The sequence below is a fragment of the Coregonus clupeaformis genome, unplaced genomic scaffold, assembly GCF_020615455.1.
Source record: "Coregonus clupeaformis isolate EN_2021a unplaced genomic scaffold, ASM2061545v1 scaf0076, whole genome shotgun sequence".
In the NCBI taxonomy this organism is placed as follows: domain Eukaryota; kingdom Metazoa; phylum Chordata; class Actinopteri; order Salmoniformes; family Salmonidae; genus Coregonus; species Coregonus clupeaformis.
In genome coordinates, this window is record NW_025533531.1 from 475,001 (window position 1) to 490,929 (window position 15,929).

At 45.2% G+C, this 15,929-nt stretch overlaps 2 protein-coding genes and 1 long non-coding RNA gene across 10 annotated transcripts in view; 2 read left to right on the plus strand and 1 right to left on the minus strand.

Moving 5' to 3' along the window:
* The window catches only part of LOC121555400 (transcription factor SPT20 homolog), a 45,536-nt gene extending 44,427 nt beyond the window's left edge, over window positions 1–1,109 (plus strand). For 3 of the 5 annotated variants that reach the window (XM_041869225.2, XM_041869228.2, XM_041869227.2), the window contains exon 23: window positions 218–1,109. In XM_041869225.2, the coding sequence (XP_041725159.1) occupies window positions 218–324 (107 nt within the window). In that variant the 3' untranslated portion in view covers window positions 325–1,109. The remainder of the gene's footprint in view (window positions 1–217) is intronic. The other 2 variants (XM_041869226.2, XM_041869229.2) reach the window with 2 other exon arrangements.
* A 398-nt stretch (window positions 1,110–1,507) lies between these two features.
* On the minus strand, window positions 1,508–4,547 carry LOC121555403. 3 transcript variants are annotated; one of them, XR_005997904.1, is made up of 4 exons: window positions 3,882–4,547; window positions 3,160–3,274; window positions 2,500–2,542; window positions 1,508–1,722 (listed from the first exon to the last, which is right to left on the minus strand). It is a non-coding gene; the product is annotated as an uncharacterized LOC121555403 (long non-coding RNA). The 3 variants fall into 3 exon arrangements; XR_005997902.1 differs by having other exon boundaries at window positions 3,160–3,229; window positions 3,882–4,546; XR_005997903.2 differs by lacking the exon at window positions 3,160–3,274 and having other exon boundaries at window positions 3,882–4,544.
* Window positions 4,541–15,647, plus strand: LOC121555402 (dolichyl-phosphate beta-glucosyltransferase). 2 transcript variants are annotated; one of them, XR_005997901.2, is made up of 10 exons: window positions 4,541–4,845; window positions 5,142–5,310; window positions 6,259–6,305; window positions 7,436–7,504; window positions 7,846–7,938; window positions 10,012–10,125; window positions 10,428–10,487; window positions 10,877–11,028; window positions 11,827–12,326; window positions 14,743–14,825. XR_005997901.2 is itself a non-coding variant. In XM_045213051.1 (10 exons), the coding sequence occupies exons 1-10, from the start codon at window positions 4,783–4,785 to the stop codon at window positions 14,856–14,858; spliced, it is 969 nt and encodes a 322-aa protein (XP_045068986.1). In that variant the 5' UTR covers window positions 4,541–4,782; the 3' UTR covers window positions 14,859–15,647. The 2 variants fall into 2 exon arrangements, 1 of the variants encoding a protein (XP_045068986.1); XM_045213051.1 differs by having other exon boundaries at window positions 11,827–11,912; window positions 14,743–15,647.
* Window positions 15,648–15,929: the final 282 nt, after the last annotated feature.

Here is a 15,929-nt window from a genome sequence, read left to right on the forward strand (position 1 = left end):
CCTCCCCATCCTCCCTCCCTCCCCCTCCTCCCCTCTCTACCCTCCCTCTCCCTCCCTCTCTACCCCTCCCTCTCCCTCCCTCTCTTCCCCCCACCCTCGCTCCCTCCCTCTCTCCCTCCCCCTCCCTCTCTCCCTCCCCCTCCCTCTCTACCTCCCCCCTCCCTCTCTACCTCCCCTCCCTCTCTACCTCCCCTCTCTCTCTCTACCCCTCCATCAGTTGCAATTCTTGCACCACCAAATGCAGCAGCAGCAAATGGCTATGGGGGGGGCGGTCCCTCAGGGGGCGTCGCCACGGCTACATACCGCCAGCCAACCAAGAAGTAAGAGGAAGAGGAGCATGCTGCAGCCCCTCCCCAAATCATGACAATGACGAACCCCCTCACACCCCTCCCCAGCCAACCAAGAGGAGCATGCTGCAGCCCCTCCCCAAATCATGACAATGACGCACCCCCCTCCTCCCCCCCAGCCAACCAGGAGGAGCACACCGCAGCCCCTCCCCAAATCATGACAATGACGCACCCCCCCTCCTCCCCCAGCCAACCAGGAGGAGCACACCGCAGCCCCTCCCCAAATCATGACAATGACGCACCCCCATCCTCCCCCCCAGCCAACCAGGAGGAGCACACCGCAGCCCCTCCCCAAATCATGACAATGACACCCCCCCCTCCTCCCCCAGCCAACCAGGAGGAGCACACCGCAGCCCCTCCCCAAATCATGACAATGACACACCCCCTCCTCCCCCCCAGCCAACCAGGAGGAGCACACCGCAGCCCCTCCCCAAATCATGACAATGACGCACCCCCCTCCTCCCCCCCAGCCAACCAAGAGGAGCAATGCCATGGCCCCTCCCCAAATCATGATGGAGAGAACTTCACACACAACCCCTGGACGCCTCCATAATGTCCTCTCATTTAGGAGACAAAAATACTTTTGTTTTTCTTTGTCCTTTAGTAGCTGTGAGATGATGAAATGTATGATGTAATAATGACTGTTTGGTTGGCGTGCAAGCCTGAACCACGTCCTGACGATCGTACAACAAGGGTTTTTAGAAGTAGGGAACCTACTTTTTTTTAAATAACCTTTTTTTTTTTTTTTTATGAGTTAGAAAATGAAGATGCTGCCCTGTTACGTCCTCATATGACATCACGCCACGGTGTCCTCTACGGGGGCGTTGGCTCAAACAGAGCTGAACTCCTGGACGGACACTGACTGCACGGTACATTCAGAAGACTCCTCGTGAACGACCATTCCTGGTTCTCCTGCTTCTGGGAGCCTCTGAAATGGTACCCTATTTTTGACCCGGGCACTATGTAGGGAATAGGGTGACATTTTTGGACACAGATGATCTCGACTCCAATAGCATGCAATGCTGAGTGCAATTTCTATATGGCACATTTTAAATAAGGCATTTCCTTGTACTTGTGGGGGTGGAAGGGGGGGGAGTCAAGAGGTGTATATTCTTATTAGAAATCAGGTGTGTGACATTTCTGGGACACTGAGGCAGAAGTTAATGGTCTTTGTCAGCAGTTTTATTGCGATAAAGAAGAAACTATATATTGACAGGAAAATACAACTTTTTAAAGAAAAATAAACTGTGTGTGTGTGTTTATTCGGGTGTCTTGACGCTCTGTAGGACTTTGTCGATGAGTTTGCAGATCTCTCTGTCTCGTCGTGGCCCGGCTGATAGTCCAGAAGCTTCTCACCCGATAATGATGTGCCCCCCTGGAGAGGAGAAAGCAGGAGGAGAGGATGGCAACAACAGAGGAGTGTTTAGCATAGACAACTGTTGACCTAAACTTCTTTATTTTTATTTTTAAGAGGGGCCATAAATAAGTATTTTGTGGGTAGGATTTAAGGGTTGTTTTGGGACTGGGGAAGAGGCTAGCTAGTGGATTCTCGGGGACTGAGTATTTGTTACTGGGCAGTGAGGACTAGGAAGGGGTTAACAAGAAGTATATTTGGGAAGAGGCTTGGGGTTGGTTTCAGACTGGTTTAAGGGATGATTTGGGACAAGGCAGTGAAGGGAAGGGGTTATAGCAGGGATCATCAACTAGATTCAGCCGTGGGACGATTTCTTTCTTGAGCGGATGGTCATGGGCCGGGAAACATAATTACAAATAATGCAAATTGACCACACAAACGGTTATAATATTTTATAAACAATCTTTTCACATACACTGAGTGTACAAAACATTAGAAACACCTTCCTAATATTGAGTTGCACCCCCTTTTACCCTCAGAACAGCCTAAATTAATGATTGTAGCCTACATGCATTAAAGCTGAAATCCACATCAAAATCTCAGGACATGCTCTGCTGTTCTATCGTGCATGCAATGATGTCGGAGGGAAAACAAACAGCGTTCGATGTTCGCAGTAACTTATTTGTAGTTATAATATGGCAAACAGATGTGGCAGTTTCACCTTTAAGGAATCCTGCTTTAAGCTGTAGAAGTGAATCAGGTCTCTCTGTGTGTGTCACATGAGGTTATCAAACGTACCTTTCCCTTCACAATGCATAACTCTCTCTGTATCACGGCAGAACTGCAATGCAAAAGACAAGGTTAAAAACTCCTAGTACCACTAACTCTTGGGATAAGAGCATCTCACTCAATTTACATTTTAGTCATTTAGCAGACACTCTTATCCAGAATGACTTACAATTACTGCATTCATCTTGAGATAGCTAGGTGAGACAACCACATATCACAGTGATAGCAAGTACATTTTCCCTCAACAAGTAGTTGTCAGCAAAAGTATGAAAAAGTATTCATGGGTTGCACATTGCATCACAATATTGTTTTGAACATTTGTTTTAGGACTGATGCCCAGCTCTACTCAATGCATCCTCATTGGGGGGCTGATGAAGATTGTCTAAAGTCCATTACTGTGGCTTGAAAACACAATGACATTTCTAAAGAAGACTGTAATAATTAGTAGGAAAACCCTTTGTCATCATTTTGATGTCGCCAGATTGACTTCAGATGGAGTAAGACCTCCAGATGTTAGCTAGCTGTAACAGACCGAGGGTTCAGAGAGAACGAGAGTGTGTCGGGGGGAAAGACTGAATGAGAAGGACGCCTTGTTTGTAAGGGTAGCAAGAAACATGCATTCATCACTGTTGTCTGCTTGAGTTTTGATCACAGTTCCGTTCTCCTCACCTATATTCAATGTAGTGGTTCTGAATTCCCCCAGTTCCCTTCCATCAGGCCGGCAGTTCTCTTTCTGCAGCTAACAGTTCCCCTAAAGTTACTATCATGTTCAGGGCATCGTGTTCTAGCAGTAAATGTAACTTGTGTCAACATTACATTAGCAGGTGGATAGTTCAATACTTGCGAGAAGATGGCACCCTACCATTACGCTGGTTTTACACTGAGCTGCACCTCAGCCATTTTGTAATGGCAGTGTCAGCCAATCAGCTCCTTTGTTGTTCAACGCAACGTGCCATTCCATAATGGCTGCTGTGGTTACTGCTAGCTAGCATGAGGACAAAAGGTCAGTTTTCCGGGAAAACCAACAGTATTTCAATCTTGTCGATGTAGCAGTGTAGATAAAGATACAATTTGGAGTGCAGTGGCATATCCCATCCTCGCAGTGAGGTACGTTCTCTGACCCATATCTCGCACCTGCTCCAAGGTGTCTTAATGTAACCATGATTGCGTTCTGTCCTCAGTGCAGCTCAGTGTAAACAAGCGTAATGGTAGGGTCGGAATCTTCTGGCAAGTTCAATACAAGTAACTACCAATGTAAATGATATATGCAATATTATATATATATATGAAAATGTATGCACTCACTAACTGTAAGTCGCTCTGGATAAGAGCGTCTGCTAAATGACTAAAAATGTGTGTGTATATATATATTAGGTAGCTACAGTACTCACCAGAAAACTCCTGTGGTATTCCAAGGGCTCAGCAGTTCTGAGGAAAAATATTAAAGTAGTTGGTTAGCTAGAATTAACTGACTTTAATCAATGTCCACTATCAATGTAGCTAGATTGCAGGTAGCTGGGTCAGTAGTTACAGAGAGATAATCTGTGTCATCCTAGAAAGCCTAAACACTATTACACCGTTGACGTTAGCCTGCGTGTCAAACAAATCCCTCGTCCTTGGGATAGCGGTTAGGATAGTTTATCATTTCGGAAACATCTGAAAACTACTGACAGTTCATGTAGATTGTTAATACTATAGATTATTTTTATGAATGCAAAATGTACATTTACTTGAATCCAGCCGCCCTGATGTTTTGGTAGACAACGTGGGTTTGAATAATATTCTGATGTCAGAACGGAAGCCGCAGATGTGTATGACTTTGGAAACCAACTTTGGAACTGTTTCATCATATCGCAAAGTTCTCGTGATACCAAATCAATGCACATTTAAACCTTGAAATCGTTTGTTTAAAGAAGATGTAAATCCAAGTAAACCGTAAAGAATAAGTGTCGCACACTTCACACTCCAAGCCAGCAGGGGTCGTAGTTTCATTAGACGTAAGAACACGTCATCGCTTTGGTCCCTCTTGCATCTATTTGATGTCGTTTTCTGTAAGGAGTTACTTCCGCGTAGGTGTTTCTCTGTGACTGGAAGTAAACTTCAAACCTTATTATACCTCAGTTGATCCGCGCCATGCAATTATGGAAATATTGAGTTTCTGATATTCTACATCAACTTCAAAATACCGTCTTTGCCTCGTTCTCCGAAGAGTGTTGTCTTTCAACACGGAACAGTAAAGTTAGCTAGCCACGGTGCAGCTGTGTTTGTCTGTGCACTGGGGAATGGGAGAGAATGGATTGTCTATGTGAAACAATTCAATGTCTGGTTGCATTGGCAGTGGCTGCTTTGATAGTGGTAAGTGTTACACATGCTGCAGCGTTTGTCTAGCAGGTTATGGTGTGTGCTGTTTATGTCAGGCTGTAGTAGCCTGCCTTGTCATTCATTCTAACAGGTTGCTGAACTATCAGAAAGAGGTAGAGAGGGCCCTTCTGTGTGCATCCAATCAATTAATCAATCATGGTTTTGAACACTATCCCACGTAATATGTCTAAATGTCTTTGTTTACACATTGACAAGAAGATGGAATCAATGGAACCAAAACAGACCTAACAATCTAGAACCTCAGCACCTGTTGTGGTTCTGTTTCGCAGGTCCTGCTGATAGCCCATCTGACTGCCGGGATGGTGGACCTGAAGCGCCATGAGAAGGAGAAGTTCTTCCTGACTGCGGCCGGAGAGAAGGAGCCGTTCCCCAGCCTACATGACCCCAGCTCATTGGAGATGTCCGTGGTTGTGCCTGCTTACAATGAAGAGCTACGAAGTTAGTGAGTGGGTTGCCACACAGACAGACAGCTAGAGAGAGAGGCAGACAGATAGACAGCTAGAGAGAGAGGCAGACAGACGGACAGCTAGAGAGAGGCAGGCAGACAGACAGACAGCTAGAGAGAGGCAGGCAGACAGACAGACAGCTGGAGAGAGAGGCAGACAGACAGACAGCTAGAGAGAGAGGCAGATGGGGGGAGAGAGAGAGAGAGAGAGAGAGAGACACAGACAGACAGCTAGAGAGAGAGGCAGACAGACAGCTAGAGAGAGAGACAGACAGACAGACAGCTAGAGAGAGAGGCAGATGGGGAGAGAGGCAGACAGACAGACAGCTATAGAGAGAGGCAGAGAGAGAGAGGGAGGCAGGCACGCATGTGTACACACACATAAACACACATTTCCCCCGAACATGTTTCCTCTTAGAACGACTTAGTCTAAAGTCCGGCAGCCCAATTCTGATCTTTTGCCACAAATTTCTCTTTTGACCAATAAGATCAGCTCTTTTTAATAGGGCAAAAGATCAGAGAACCAGGCTGCCTGTGTAAACGCAGCCATAGACTACGTGTGAACCAGGCTGCCTGTGTAAACGCAGCCATAGACTACGTGTGAACCAGGCTGCCTGTGTAAACGCAGCCATAGATTACGTGTGAACCAGGCTGCCTGTGTAAACGCAGCCATAGACTACGTGTGAACCAGGCTGCCTGTGTAAACGCAGCCATAGACTACGTGTGAACCAGGCTGCCTGTGTAAACGCAGCCATAGACTACGTGTGAACCAGGCTGCCTGTGTAAACGCTGCCATAGACTACGTGTGACCCAGGCTGCCTGTGTAAACGCAGCCATAGACTACGTGTGACCTATATGTATGTGTTGTTGCCACTGCAGTGCCTATATGTATGTGTTGTTGCCACTGCAGTGCCTATATGTATGTGTTGTTGCCACTGCAGTGCCTGTGATGATGGAGGAAGCTTTGGAATATCTGGAAAACAGACGGGTGAGTAACCAGACGGGTGAGTAACCACTCCCAATGTTGAGGGAAAATAAGTGGCAAAACATTGATGATGCTGTTCTTCACTCCTGGTCATGGAGGGACAGTGTGTGCAGGATTTTGTTCCAGCCCAGCTCTAACACACCTAGTTTTGCTAATGGAAGTCTTGATGATTAGTTGAGTTCTAGCTCTAAGCTGTTTAACCTGTGACCATCACATCAACAACCAGCAGTGAAAATCACTGCTTTACTGTGATGTCATTGTTCAAAGTGGCCACCAGATGGCAGTGAAGATGTACAATGTGTTGTTGGTTGACCATTACATTTGTACAATTTAGCCATTTAGCAGACGCTCTTATCCGGAGCGATTTACAGTTAGTGAGTGCATAATTTTGGGGGGTTTTCATACTGGCCCCTTCGTGGGAATCGAACCCACAACCCTGGGTTTGCAAGCGCCATGCTCTACCAACTGAGCTACATCCCTCTTTTTAGTTCAAGTTCTAAGGTAGCTTGGTGGTTAAGAGCGTTGTGCCAGTAACCGAAAGGTCGCTGGTTCTAATCCCCGAGCCAACTAGGTGAAAAATCTGTTGATGTGCCCTTGAGCAAGGCACTTAACCCTACTTGCGCTCTGGATAAGAGCGTCTGCTAAATGACTAAAATGAAAATGAAATTTTTTTTTGTAACTTATCAAATTGCAGATGGCAAACACTCTCTGAAACACTTGATGACCATATTCCTGCTTCAGCCTCAGATTATATTCACTGACAATGTGCCACTAATAAATCATGCAGATAAAAACAGCTTAAATTGATCGAAAAAACAACTTTATATTATTGTTTTCTCCTCTCTCTCTCTCTCTCTCTCTCTCTCTCTCTCTCTCTCTCTCTCTGTCTCTCTCTCTCTCTCTCTGTCTCTCTCTGTCTCCATCTCTCTCTCTCCGTCTCTCTCTCTCTCTCTCTCTCTCTCCATCTCTCTTTCTCTCTCTCTGTCTATTTCGCTCTCTCTGTCTCTCTCTCTCTCTGTCTCTCTCTCTCTCTGTCTCCATCTCTCTCTCTCTCCGTCTCTCTCTCTCTCTCTCTCTGTCTCTCTCTCTCTCTGTCTCTCTCTCTCTCTCTGTCTCTCTCTCTCTCCCTGCAGAAGCAGCAGCCATTGTTTACCTATGAGGTCATCGTGGTGAACGATGGAAGCAAAGACAAGACCACAGAGGTACGTTGGTGTTGATCTTTTATATTTGTCTCTAAGAGATATTATTTCTCAATATAGAAGGTAGAATCATTGCTGAAGCAGCATTCTTTTCTAGGATTATTAGCATGCTCAAATATTCAAATATCAGACAGCTCTCCAATGAAAATAGCTCTCCAGAAAACCACGTCATCAAATGAATGTGTCTCCATGTTTTTGTCTGAGTGGTGGTGTATAACCGTATGGGGGTTGTCTTCCCAGGTGGTGTATAACCGTATGGGGGTTGTCTTCCCAGGATGCCCTGTAGTACACCGTACACATAATGTAATTATCTAACAGTATGTGTGTGTGTTCTGTCTTCCCAGGTTGCCTTGCAGTACACCAGGCAGTTTGGAGCGGACAAAGTGCGGGTCCTGACCCTGGTGAAAAACAGAGGGAAGGGAGGTGCTGTCAGGATGGTGAGAACAGAGGGGAGGGAGGGGCCGTCAGGATGGTGAGAACAGAGGGGAGGGAGGGGCCGTCAGGATGGTGAGAACAGAGGAGAGGGAGGGGCCGTCAGGATGGTGAGAACAGAGGGGAGGGAGGGGCCGTCAGGATGGTGAGAACAGAGGGGAGGGAGGGGCCGTCAGGATGGTGAGAACAGAGGGGAGGGAGGGGCCGTCAGGATGATGAGAACAGAGGGGAGGGAGGGGGCCGTCAGGATGATGAGAACAGAGGGGAAGGAGGGGCCGTCAGGATGGTGAGAACAGAGGGGAAGGAGGGGCAGTCAGGATGGTGAGAACAGAGGGGAGGGAGGGGCCGTCAGGATGGTGAGAACAGAGGGGGAAGGAGGGGCCGTCAGGATGGTGAGAACAGAGGGGAGGGAGGGGCCGTCAGGATGGTGAGAACAGAGGGGAAGGAGGGGCCGTCAGGATGGTGAGAACAGAGGGGAAGGAGGGGCCGTCAGGATGGTGAGAACAGAGGGGAGGGAGGGGCCGTCAGGATGGTGAGAACAGAGGGGAGGGAGGGGCCGTCAGGATGGTGAGAACAGAGGGGAGGGAGGGGGCCGTCAGGATGGTGAGAGAACAGAGGGGAGGGAGGGGCCGTCAGGATGGTGAGAACAGAGGGGAGGGGAGGGGCCGTCAGGATGGTGAGAACAGAGGGGGAGGGAGGGGCCGTCAGGATGGTGAGAACAGAGGGGAGGGAGGGGGCCGTCAGGATGGTGAGAACAGAGGGGGAGGGGAGGGGGCCGCCAGGATGGTGAGAACAGAGGGGAAGGAGGGGCCGTCAGGATGGTGAGAACAGAGGGGAGGGAGGGGCCGTCAGGATGGTGAGAACAGAGGAGAGGGAGGGGCCGTCAGGATGGTGAGAACAGAGGGGAAGGAGGGGCCGTCAGGATGGTGAGAACAGAGGGGAGGGAGGGGCCGTCAGGATGGTGAGAACAGAGGGGAAGGAGGGGCCGTCAGGATGGTGAGAACAGAGGGGAGGGAGGGGGCCGTCAGGATGGTGAGAACAGAGGAGAGGGAGGGGCCGTCAGGATGGTGAGAACAGAGGGGAGGGAGGGGGCCGTCAGGATGGTGAGAACAGAGGGGAGGGAGGGGCCGTCAGGATGGTGAGAACAGAGGGGAGGGAGGGGCCGTCAGGATGGTGAGAACAGAGGGGAAGGAGGGGCCGTCAGGATGGTGAGAATAGAGGAGAGGGAGGGGCTGTCAGGATGGTGAGAACAGAGGGGAGGGAGGGGCCGTCAGGATGGTGAGAACAGAGGAGAGGGAGGGGCTGTCAGGATGGTGAGAACAGAGGAGAGGGAGGGGCTGTCAGGATGGTGAGAACAGAGGGGAAGGAGGGGGCCGTCAGGATGGGAGAACAGAGGGGGAGGGAGGGGTCAGGATGGTGAGAACAGAGGGGAAGGAGGGGCCGCCAGGATGGTGAGAACAGAGGGGAGGGAGGGGCCGTCAGGATGGTGAGAACAGAGGGGAGGGAGGGGGCCGTCAGGATGGTGAGAACAGAGGGGAGGGAGGGGCCGACAGATGGTGAGAACAGAGGAGAGGGAGGGGGCCGTCAGGATGGTGAGAACAGAGGAGAGGGAGGGGCCGTCAGGATGGTGAGAACAGAGGGGAGGGAGGGGCCGTCAGGATGGTGAGAACAGAGGGGAGGGAGGGGCTGTCAGGATGGTGAGAACAGAGGGGAGGGAGGGGCCGTCAGGATGGTGAGAACAGAGATTTTGTCTTGATTTTTTAGGAATGGGGCAGTATTAAATTTTTTTTTTAGATAGGACAGTGAGGAGATGGTGTGCTCAAACCCACGCTCACACCGATGTGTTCCGGAGGCAGCAGCCGAACCACACCAGGCCACCATAGAACACCTTTCAACCAATCCAATAAACCACCAACGCAAAGTCTAGTGAAAACACACTGTCAATACATTATTATGTCATGCTTGGAAATATTTCATGCCCATATAAAGTTTATTGGCACGAAAAGTAATTTAATTATTGCCAAAGCTGAAAGAATACTAAATCAAACCTAAATAACAGAATAGTGTGGTTCTCTCAGGGTACTCTGAGTTCCAGAGGGAGGCTGATTCTGATGGCGGATGCTGACGGAGCTACTAAGTTTGCAGACGTTGAGAAGGTGGAGGCCGGCCTTCACGATGTAAACACCAAACCAGTGAGTGTCTGTTCCCTTTTCTTCTTAGTGTATTAGAATCATGACTGTAAGAGTCCCCGGTGGTTCCACTTCCTGTCATGGTATCTTCTAACTCCTGTCATCTCCTGTCCTGTTTGTAGCTCCAAAATGATCGTACTGGTAATTATATATCGTGTACGTTTTAACGGTCTTCTCTCCTCAATTGACGATACTCTTATCTAGGCCATGAGACCTTGATATTTTAATTTCACAAACATTTTTCATGAAGCATTCTTTAACTGTTACCTTCCTGTCTCTGATGATACCAGCCTAATGTGTTTCAGGAGAACATGGCTATCTCTTGTGGGTCCAGAGCACACCTGGAGGAAGAGGCAGTCGCTTCGGTGTGTGACTGTCTGACTTTTATGATTTAGCCTATATGATTTAGCCTATAGGATTTAGCCTATATGATTTAGCCTATAGGATTTAGCCTATATGATTTAGCCTATAGGATTTAGCCTATATGATTTAGCCTATAGGATTCAGCCTATAGGATTTAGCCTATAGGATTAGCCTATTGGATTTAGCCTATAGGATTTAGCCTATAGGATTTAGCCTATATGATTAGCCTATATGATTTAGCCTATAGGATTTAGCCTATTGGATTTAGCCTATATGATTAGCCTATATGATTTAGCCTATATGAGTCTTGTGAGTAGTATATTGACAGTAAAAATGTCCTTGTTGTTTTTTTTATATTAACTGCCGTGTTTTGTTAATGTCTCCATGGTAGCGGTCTCTGTTCCGTACGTTCCTGATGTATGGGTTCCACTTCCTGGTTTGGTTCTTCTGTGTGCGAGGCATCAAGGACACGCAGTGTGGCTTCAAGCTCTTCACCCGTGAGGCCGCGCTCAAGACCTTCTCCTCTCTACACGTGGAGCGATGGTAAGGTCTCCCCCTAACCATACCAACATTTACTGATGTTTACCTCATATTCTACTTACTTCAAATAAACATCCTCACTACACATGGAGCGATGGTAGACTCTCTCTCTCTCTCTCTCTCTCTCTCTCTCTCTCTCTCTCTCTCTCTCTCTCTCTCTCTCTCACCCTCTCTCTCTCTCTCTCTATCACTCTCTCTCTATCACTCTCTCTCTCTGTGTGTGTCTGTCTGTCTTCCGGACAGGAAAACCTAACCAGTGACCTTATATCAAAGTTGACAAATTGTATAATAACAATGTAGTAGTAGTTCTATTCTACTTCCTGCAAGACATGATTGTCACTACAGGGGATCCGTGGTCAGGTCTCTCTCTGAAGGAGAGCCCTTTACCTCTCCTGATATTTGCATTGTGTGAATGATGTTATTACATAGTCATTAGATGGCTCTATTTGAACGCAACAATGTAAGGGGACAGTTCAAGACCTTCTCCTCTATATATGTAAAGCAATGGTTCGGTCTCTCTCTCTCCACGAGAACACTTACACACACACACACACACATTGTCTTCAAATCAACTTGGATTTGAACAGTGCCCTGGTATGGTCTCTATGAACAGAGAACGGATCATGACTGAAAACAATAGTTTACTAGTCCAGTACTAACACTCCATGAGGTTCAACAGTGCTGTACTTTTCAATACCCACACCTCCTCTGTTGTGATCATCCACTGGTTTTGAAATGCATCTGCTTGTTGTTGTTGTTGTTGTTAGAACATTGTACCTAGAATGTTGTACTGTTCATCAGGGCCTTTGACGTGGAGCTGCTGTACATCGCTCAGTGCTTTAAGATCCCCGTAGCCGAGGTGGCTGTCAACTGGACTGAGATAGAAGGTAAGTCTGATAGCCGAGGTGGCTGTCAACTGGACTGAGATAGAAGGTAAGTCTGATAGCCGAGGTGGCTGTCAACTGGACTGAGATAGAAGGTAAGTCTGATAGCCGAGGTGGCTGTCAACTGGACTGAGATAGAAGGTAAGTCTGATAGCCGAGGTGGCTGTCAACTGGACTGAGATAGAAGGTAAGTCTGATAGCCGAGGTGGCTGTCAACTGGACTGAGATAGAAGGTAAGTCTGATAGCCGAGGTGGCTGTCAACTAGACTGAGATAGAAGGTAAGTCTGATAGCCGAGGTGGCTGTCAACTGGACTGAGATAGAAGGTAAGTCTGATAGCCGAGGTGGCTGTCAACTGGACTGAGATAGAAGGTAAGTCTGATAGCCGAGGTGGCTGTCAACTGGACTGAGATAGAAGGTAAGTCTGATAGCCGAGATGGCTGTCAACTGGACGGCGATAGATCGGCCTCCCAGACCACACATGCCTCCACGGTACCGGGTTTTGAGCCTCGGCTCGGCCAACTGGCTGTGCCCATCCTCTCTGCTAACCAGTCTCCCGACTCTTCTAACTGTCCTGTCATTAAAACAATAAAATACGTAAGGAGATCAGAGTTCCCGGTCTCATTTTTATTTATTTTTTTTATGATAAAAGAGATGTTTTAATGTCTCTGGGGCCAAGTTGTTTCCAGTCGCAGGCTACTGATTAACCTCATTGTAACTGTGGTTCAAAATCTGCTGTTATAGTATATTATAACGCCCGAGGGGGTGTGGTATATGGCCAATATACCACGGCTAAGGGCTGGTCTTACGCACGACGCAACGCGGAGTACCTGGATACAGCCCTTAATGTGTTATTAGGCCCATCAGAGGTAATCAGTTAACTCAAGTTAACTTTTTGTAATTTTAGTGCGATCATTTTTTAATATCACAATTAATCACATTGTCTGAAAGCATTACAAATACACTGAAAACATCTATACAGCTCAAATCTACATTTAAAACCAAGTTGGCATTGAGGCTAAATAAAGTGTGATTTCGCAATATACCTAATGTTGCTAACTGTTACTTTAGACAAAATCAATATACCTAATGTTGCTAACTGTTACTTTAGACAAAATCAATATACCTAATGTTGCTAACTGTTACTTTAGACAAAATCAATATACCTAATGTTGCTAACTTACTTTAGACAAAATCAATATACCTAATGTTGCTAACTGTTACTTTAGACAAAATCAATATACCTAATGTTGCTAACTTACTTTAGACAAAATCAATATACCTAATGTTGCTAACTGTTACTTTAGACAAAATCAATATACCTAATGTTGCTAACTGTTACTTTAGACAAAATCAATATACCTAATGTTGCTAACTTACTTTAGACAAAATCAATATACCTAATGTTGCTAACTGTTACTTTAGACAAAATCAATATACCTAATGTTGCTAACTGTTACTTTAGACAAAATTAATATACCTAATGTTGCTAACTGTTACTTTAGACAAAATCAATATACCTAATGTTGCTAACTGTTACTTTAGACAAAATCAATATACCTAATGTTGCTAACTGTTACTTTAGACAAAATCTATATACCTAATGTTGCTAACTGTTACTTTAGACAAAATCAATATACCTAATGTTGCTAACTTACTTTAGACAAAATCAATATACCTAATGTTGCTAACTGTTACTTTAGACAAAATCAATATACCTAATGTTGCTAACTGTTACTTTAGACAAAATCAATATACCTAATGTTGCTAACTGTTACTTTAGACAAAATCAATATACCTAATGTTGCTAACTGTTACTTTAGACAAAATCAATATACCTAATGTTGCTAACTGTTACTTTAAACAAAATCAATATACCTAATGTTGCTAACTGTTACTTTAGACAAAATCAATATACCTAATGTTGCTAACTGTTACTTTAGACAAAATCAATATACCTAATGTTGCTAACTTACTTTAGACAAAATCAATATACCTAATGTTGCTAACTGTTACTTTAGACAAAATCAATATACCTAATGTTGCTAACTGTTACTTTAGACAAAATTAATATACCTAATGTTGCTAACTGTTACTTTAGACAAAATCAATATACCTAATGTTGCTAACTGTTACTTTAGACAAAATCAATATACCTAATGTTGCTAACTGTTACTTTAGACAAAATCTATATACCTAATGTTGCTAACTGTTACTTTAGACAAAATCAATATACCTAATGTTGCTAACTGTTACTTTAGACAAAATCAATATACCTAATGTTGCTAACTGTTACTTTAGACAAAATCAAGACGTCATTGTTTTTTGTGTAAAAAATCTTAAATTACAGCTCACTTTGAGCAAATTCTGAATATGCGGTTAAGTGCGATTTTAATTGCAGCAAATCATTTTTTAAAACATTTGACAGCCCTAGTTATATTGTGTTATACGGTGTTATGTGTTATAATGTGTTATAGGGTGTTATAATGCGTTATAATGTATTAAAGGGTGTTATAATGTGTTATAGGGTGTTATAATGTGTTATATGGTGTTATAATGTGTTATAGGGTGTTATAATGTGTTATAGGGTGTTATAGGGTGTTATAATGTGTTATAGGGTGTTATAATGCGTTATAATGTGTTATAGGGTGTTATAATGTGTTATAGGGTGTTATAATGCGTTATAATGTGTTATAGGGTGTTATAGGGTGTTATAATGTGTTATGTGTTATAGAGTGTTATAATGTGTTATAGGGTGTTATAATGTGTTATAATGTGTTATAGGGTGTTATAATGTGTTATAGGGTGTTATAATGTGTTATAATGTGTTATAGGGTCTAAACTGGTGCCAGTGTGGAGCTGGTTACAGATGGGGAGAGACCTGCTGTTCATCCGCCTGCGTTACATCACTGGTGCCTGGAAACTGGAGAGCCCGCGCAAGACCGACTAGACTAGCCAATTACAGCAGCCCACACACACTGAGACAGCCTGTGATTGGACAGATGGGGCTGATGAACTTCCTCTTTGCGCCGGATTACCGTAAACTGTCAGTTGTTGTGGACTGCGTCTCAATAGTCTAAAGGGGCTTCCTCTCCTTGTGTCCTCTCCTTGTGTCCTCTCCTTGTGTCCTCTCCTTGTGTCCTCTCCTTGTGTCCTCTCCTTCATCGGCACTGATCTGAAATCACAGGATAGGTGACAGCATTAGAGAGGATGCCGACTGGGAGTTTGCTTTTACCTGTCCAGTTCTTTAATGTCCAGTGCAGATCGAGGAGGGTAGATAAGGAGAGGAAGCTATTTTGGACTATAGAGACACATCCATGGACCTGTGGAATCAATGGGAGGGCTATGTTCTCTTTCGAACGTTGCCATTGGCCGAAAAATCTTTTGATGACTGATTGACAGGTTCCAGTCGGTCCCGCCTATTGCCAGGTTCAGAATCGTCGTTGCTTTCCGTCACCTGAGAACGGTTTGTGGTATCCATGGTAACACGCCGTTGCCACGGTTTTCGATACAAGCACTGTATGATCAATCCATGTACCATGTAAAAAAATAAAATAAAATAATGTGTCACTTTTTGGGGGGTTAAAAAGGAATGTTGACAATGTATGTAGTAGATCAATATATATGTTTAGGTTTTATAATGATTTTGGTGAAATGGAAGATGTCATTTTCATTGTGTTGTTTCTTAGAGAGGAAGAGGGGTAAAGGGGTTGTATGACTTGAACCAAATTAAATGAAAATGCTCTAATGATAAGTTGTTTTCGTGTTCATTATTATCACATGTCGTAAGTTAACTGATAATGTGGCTTGAGAGAAATGAATGGGAACTAGAAAATGACTTTACTGAAGTAAATGTGGTGTGCTTGCTAGTCTTGGAAGTATTTCTGTTTGTGATGGTAGTAGTAATGGTGACAGTAGTAATGGTGACAGTAGTGATGGTGATGGTGGCAGTAGTGATGGTGGTAATAGTAGTAGTAATGGTGGTAGTAGTAGTAATGGTAGTAGCAGTAGTGATGGTAGC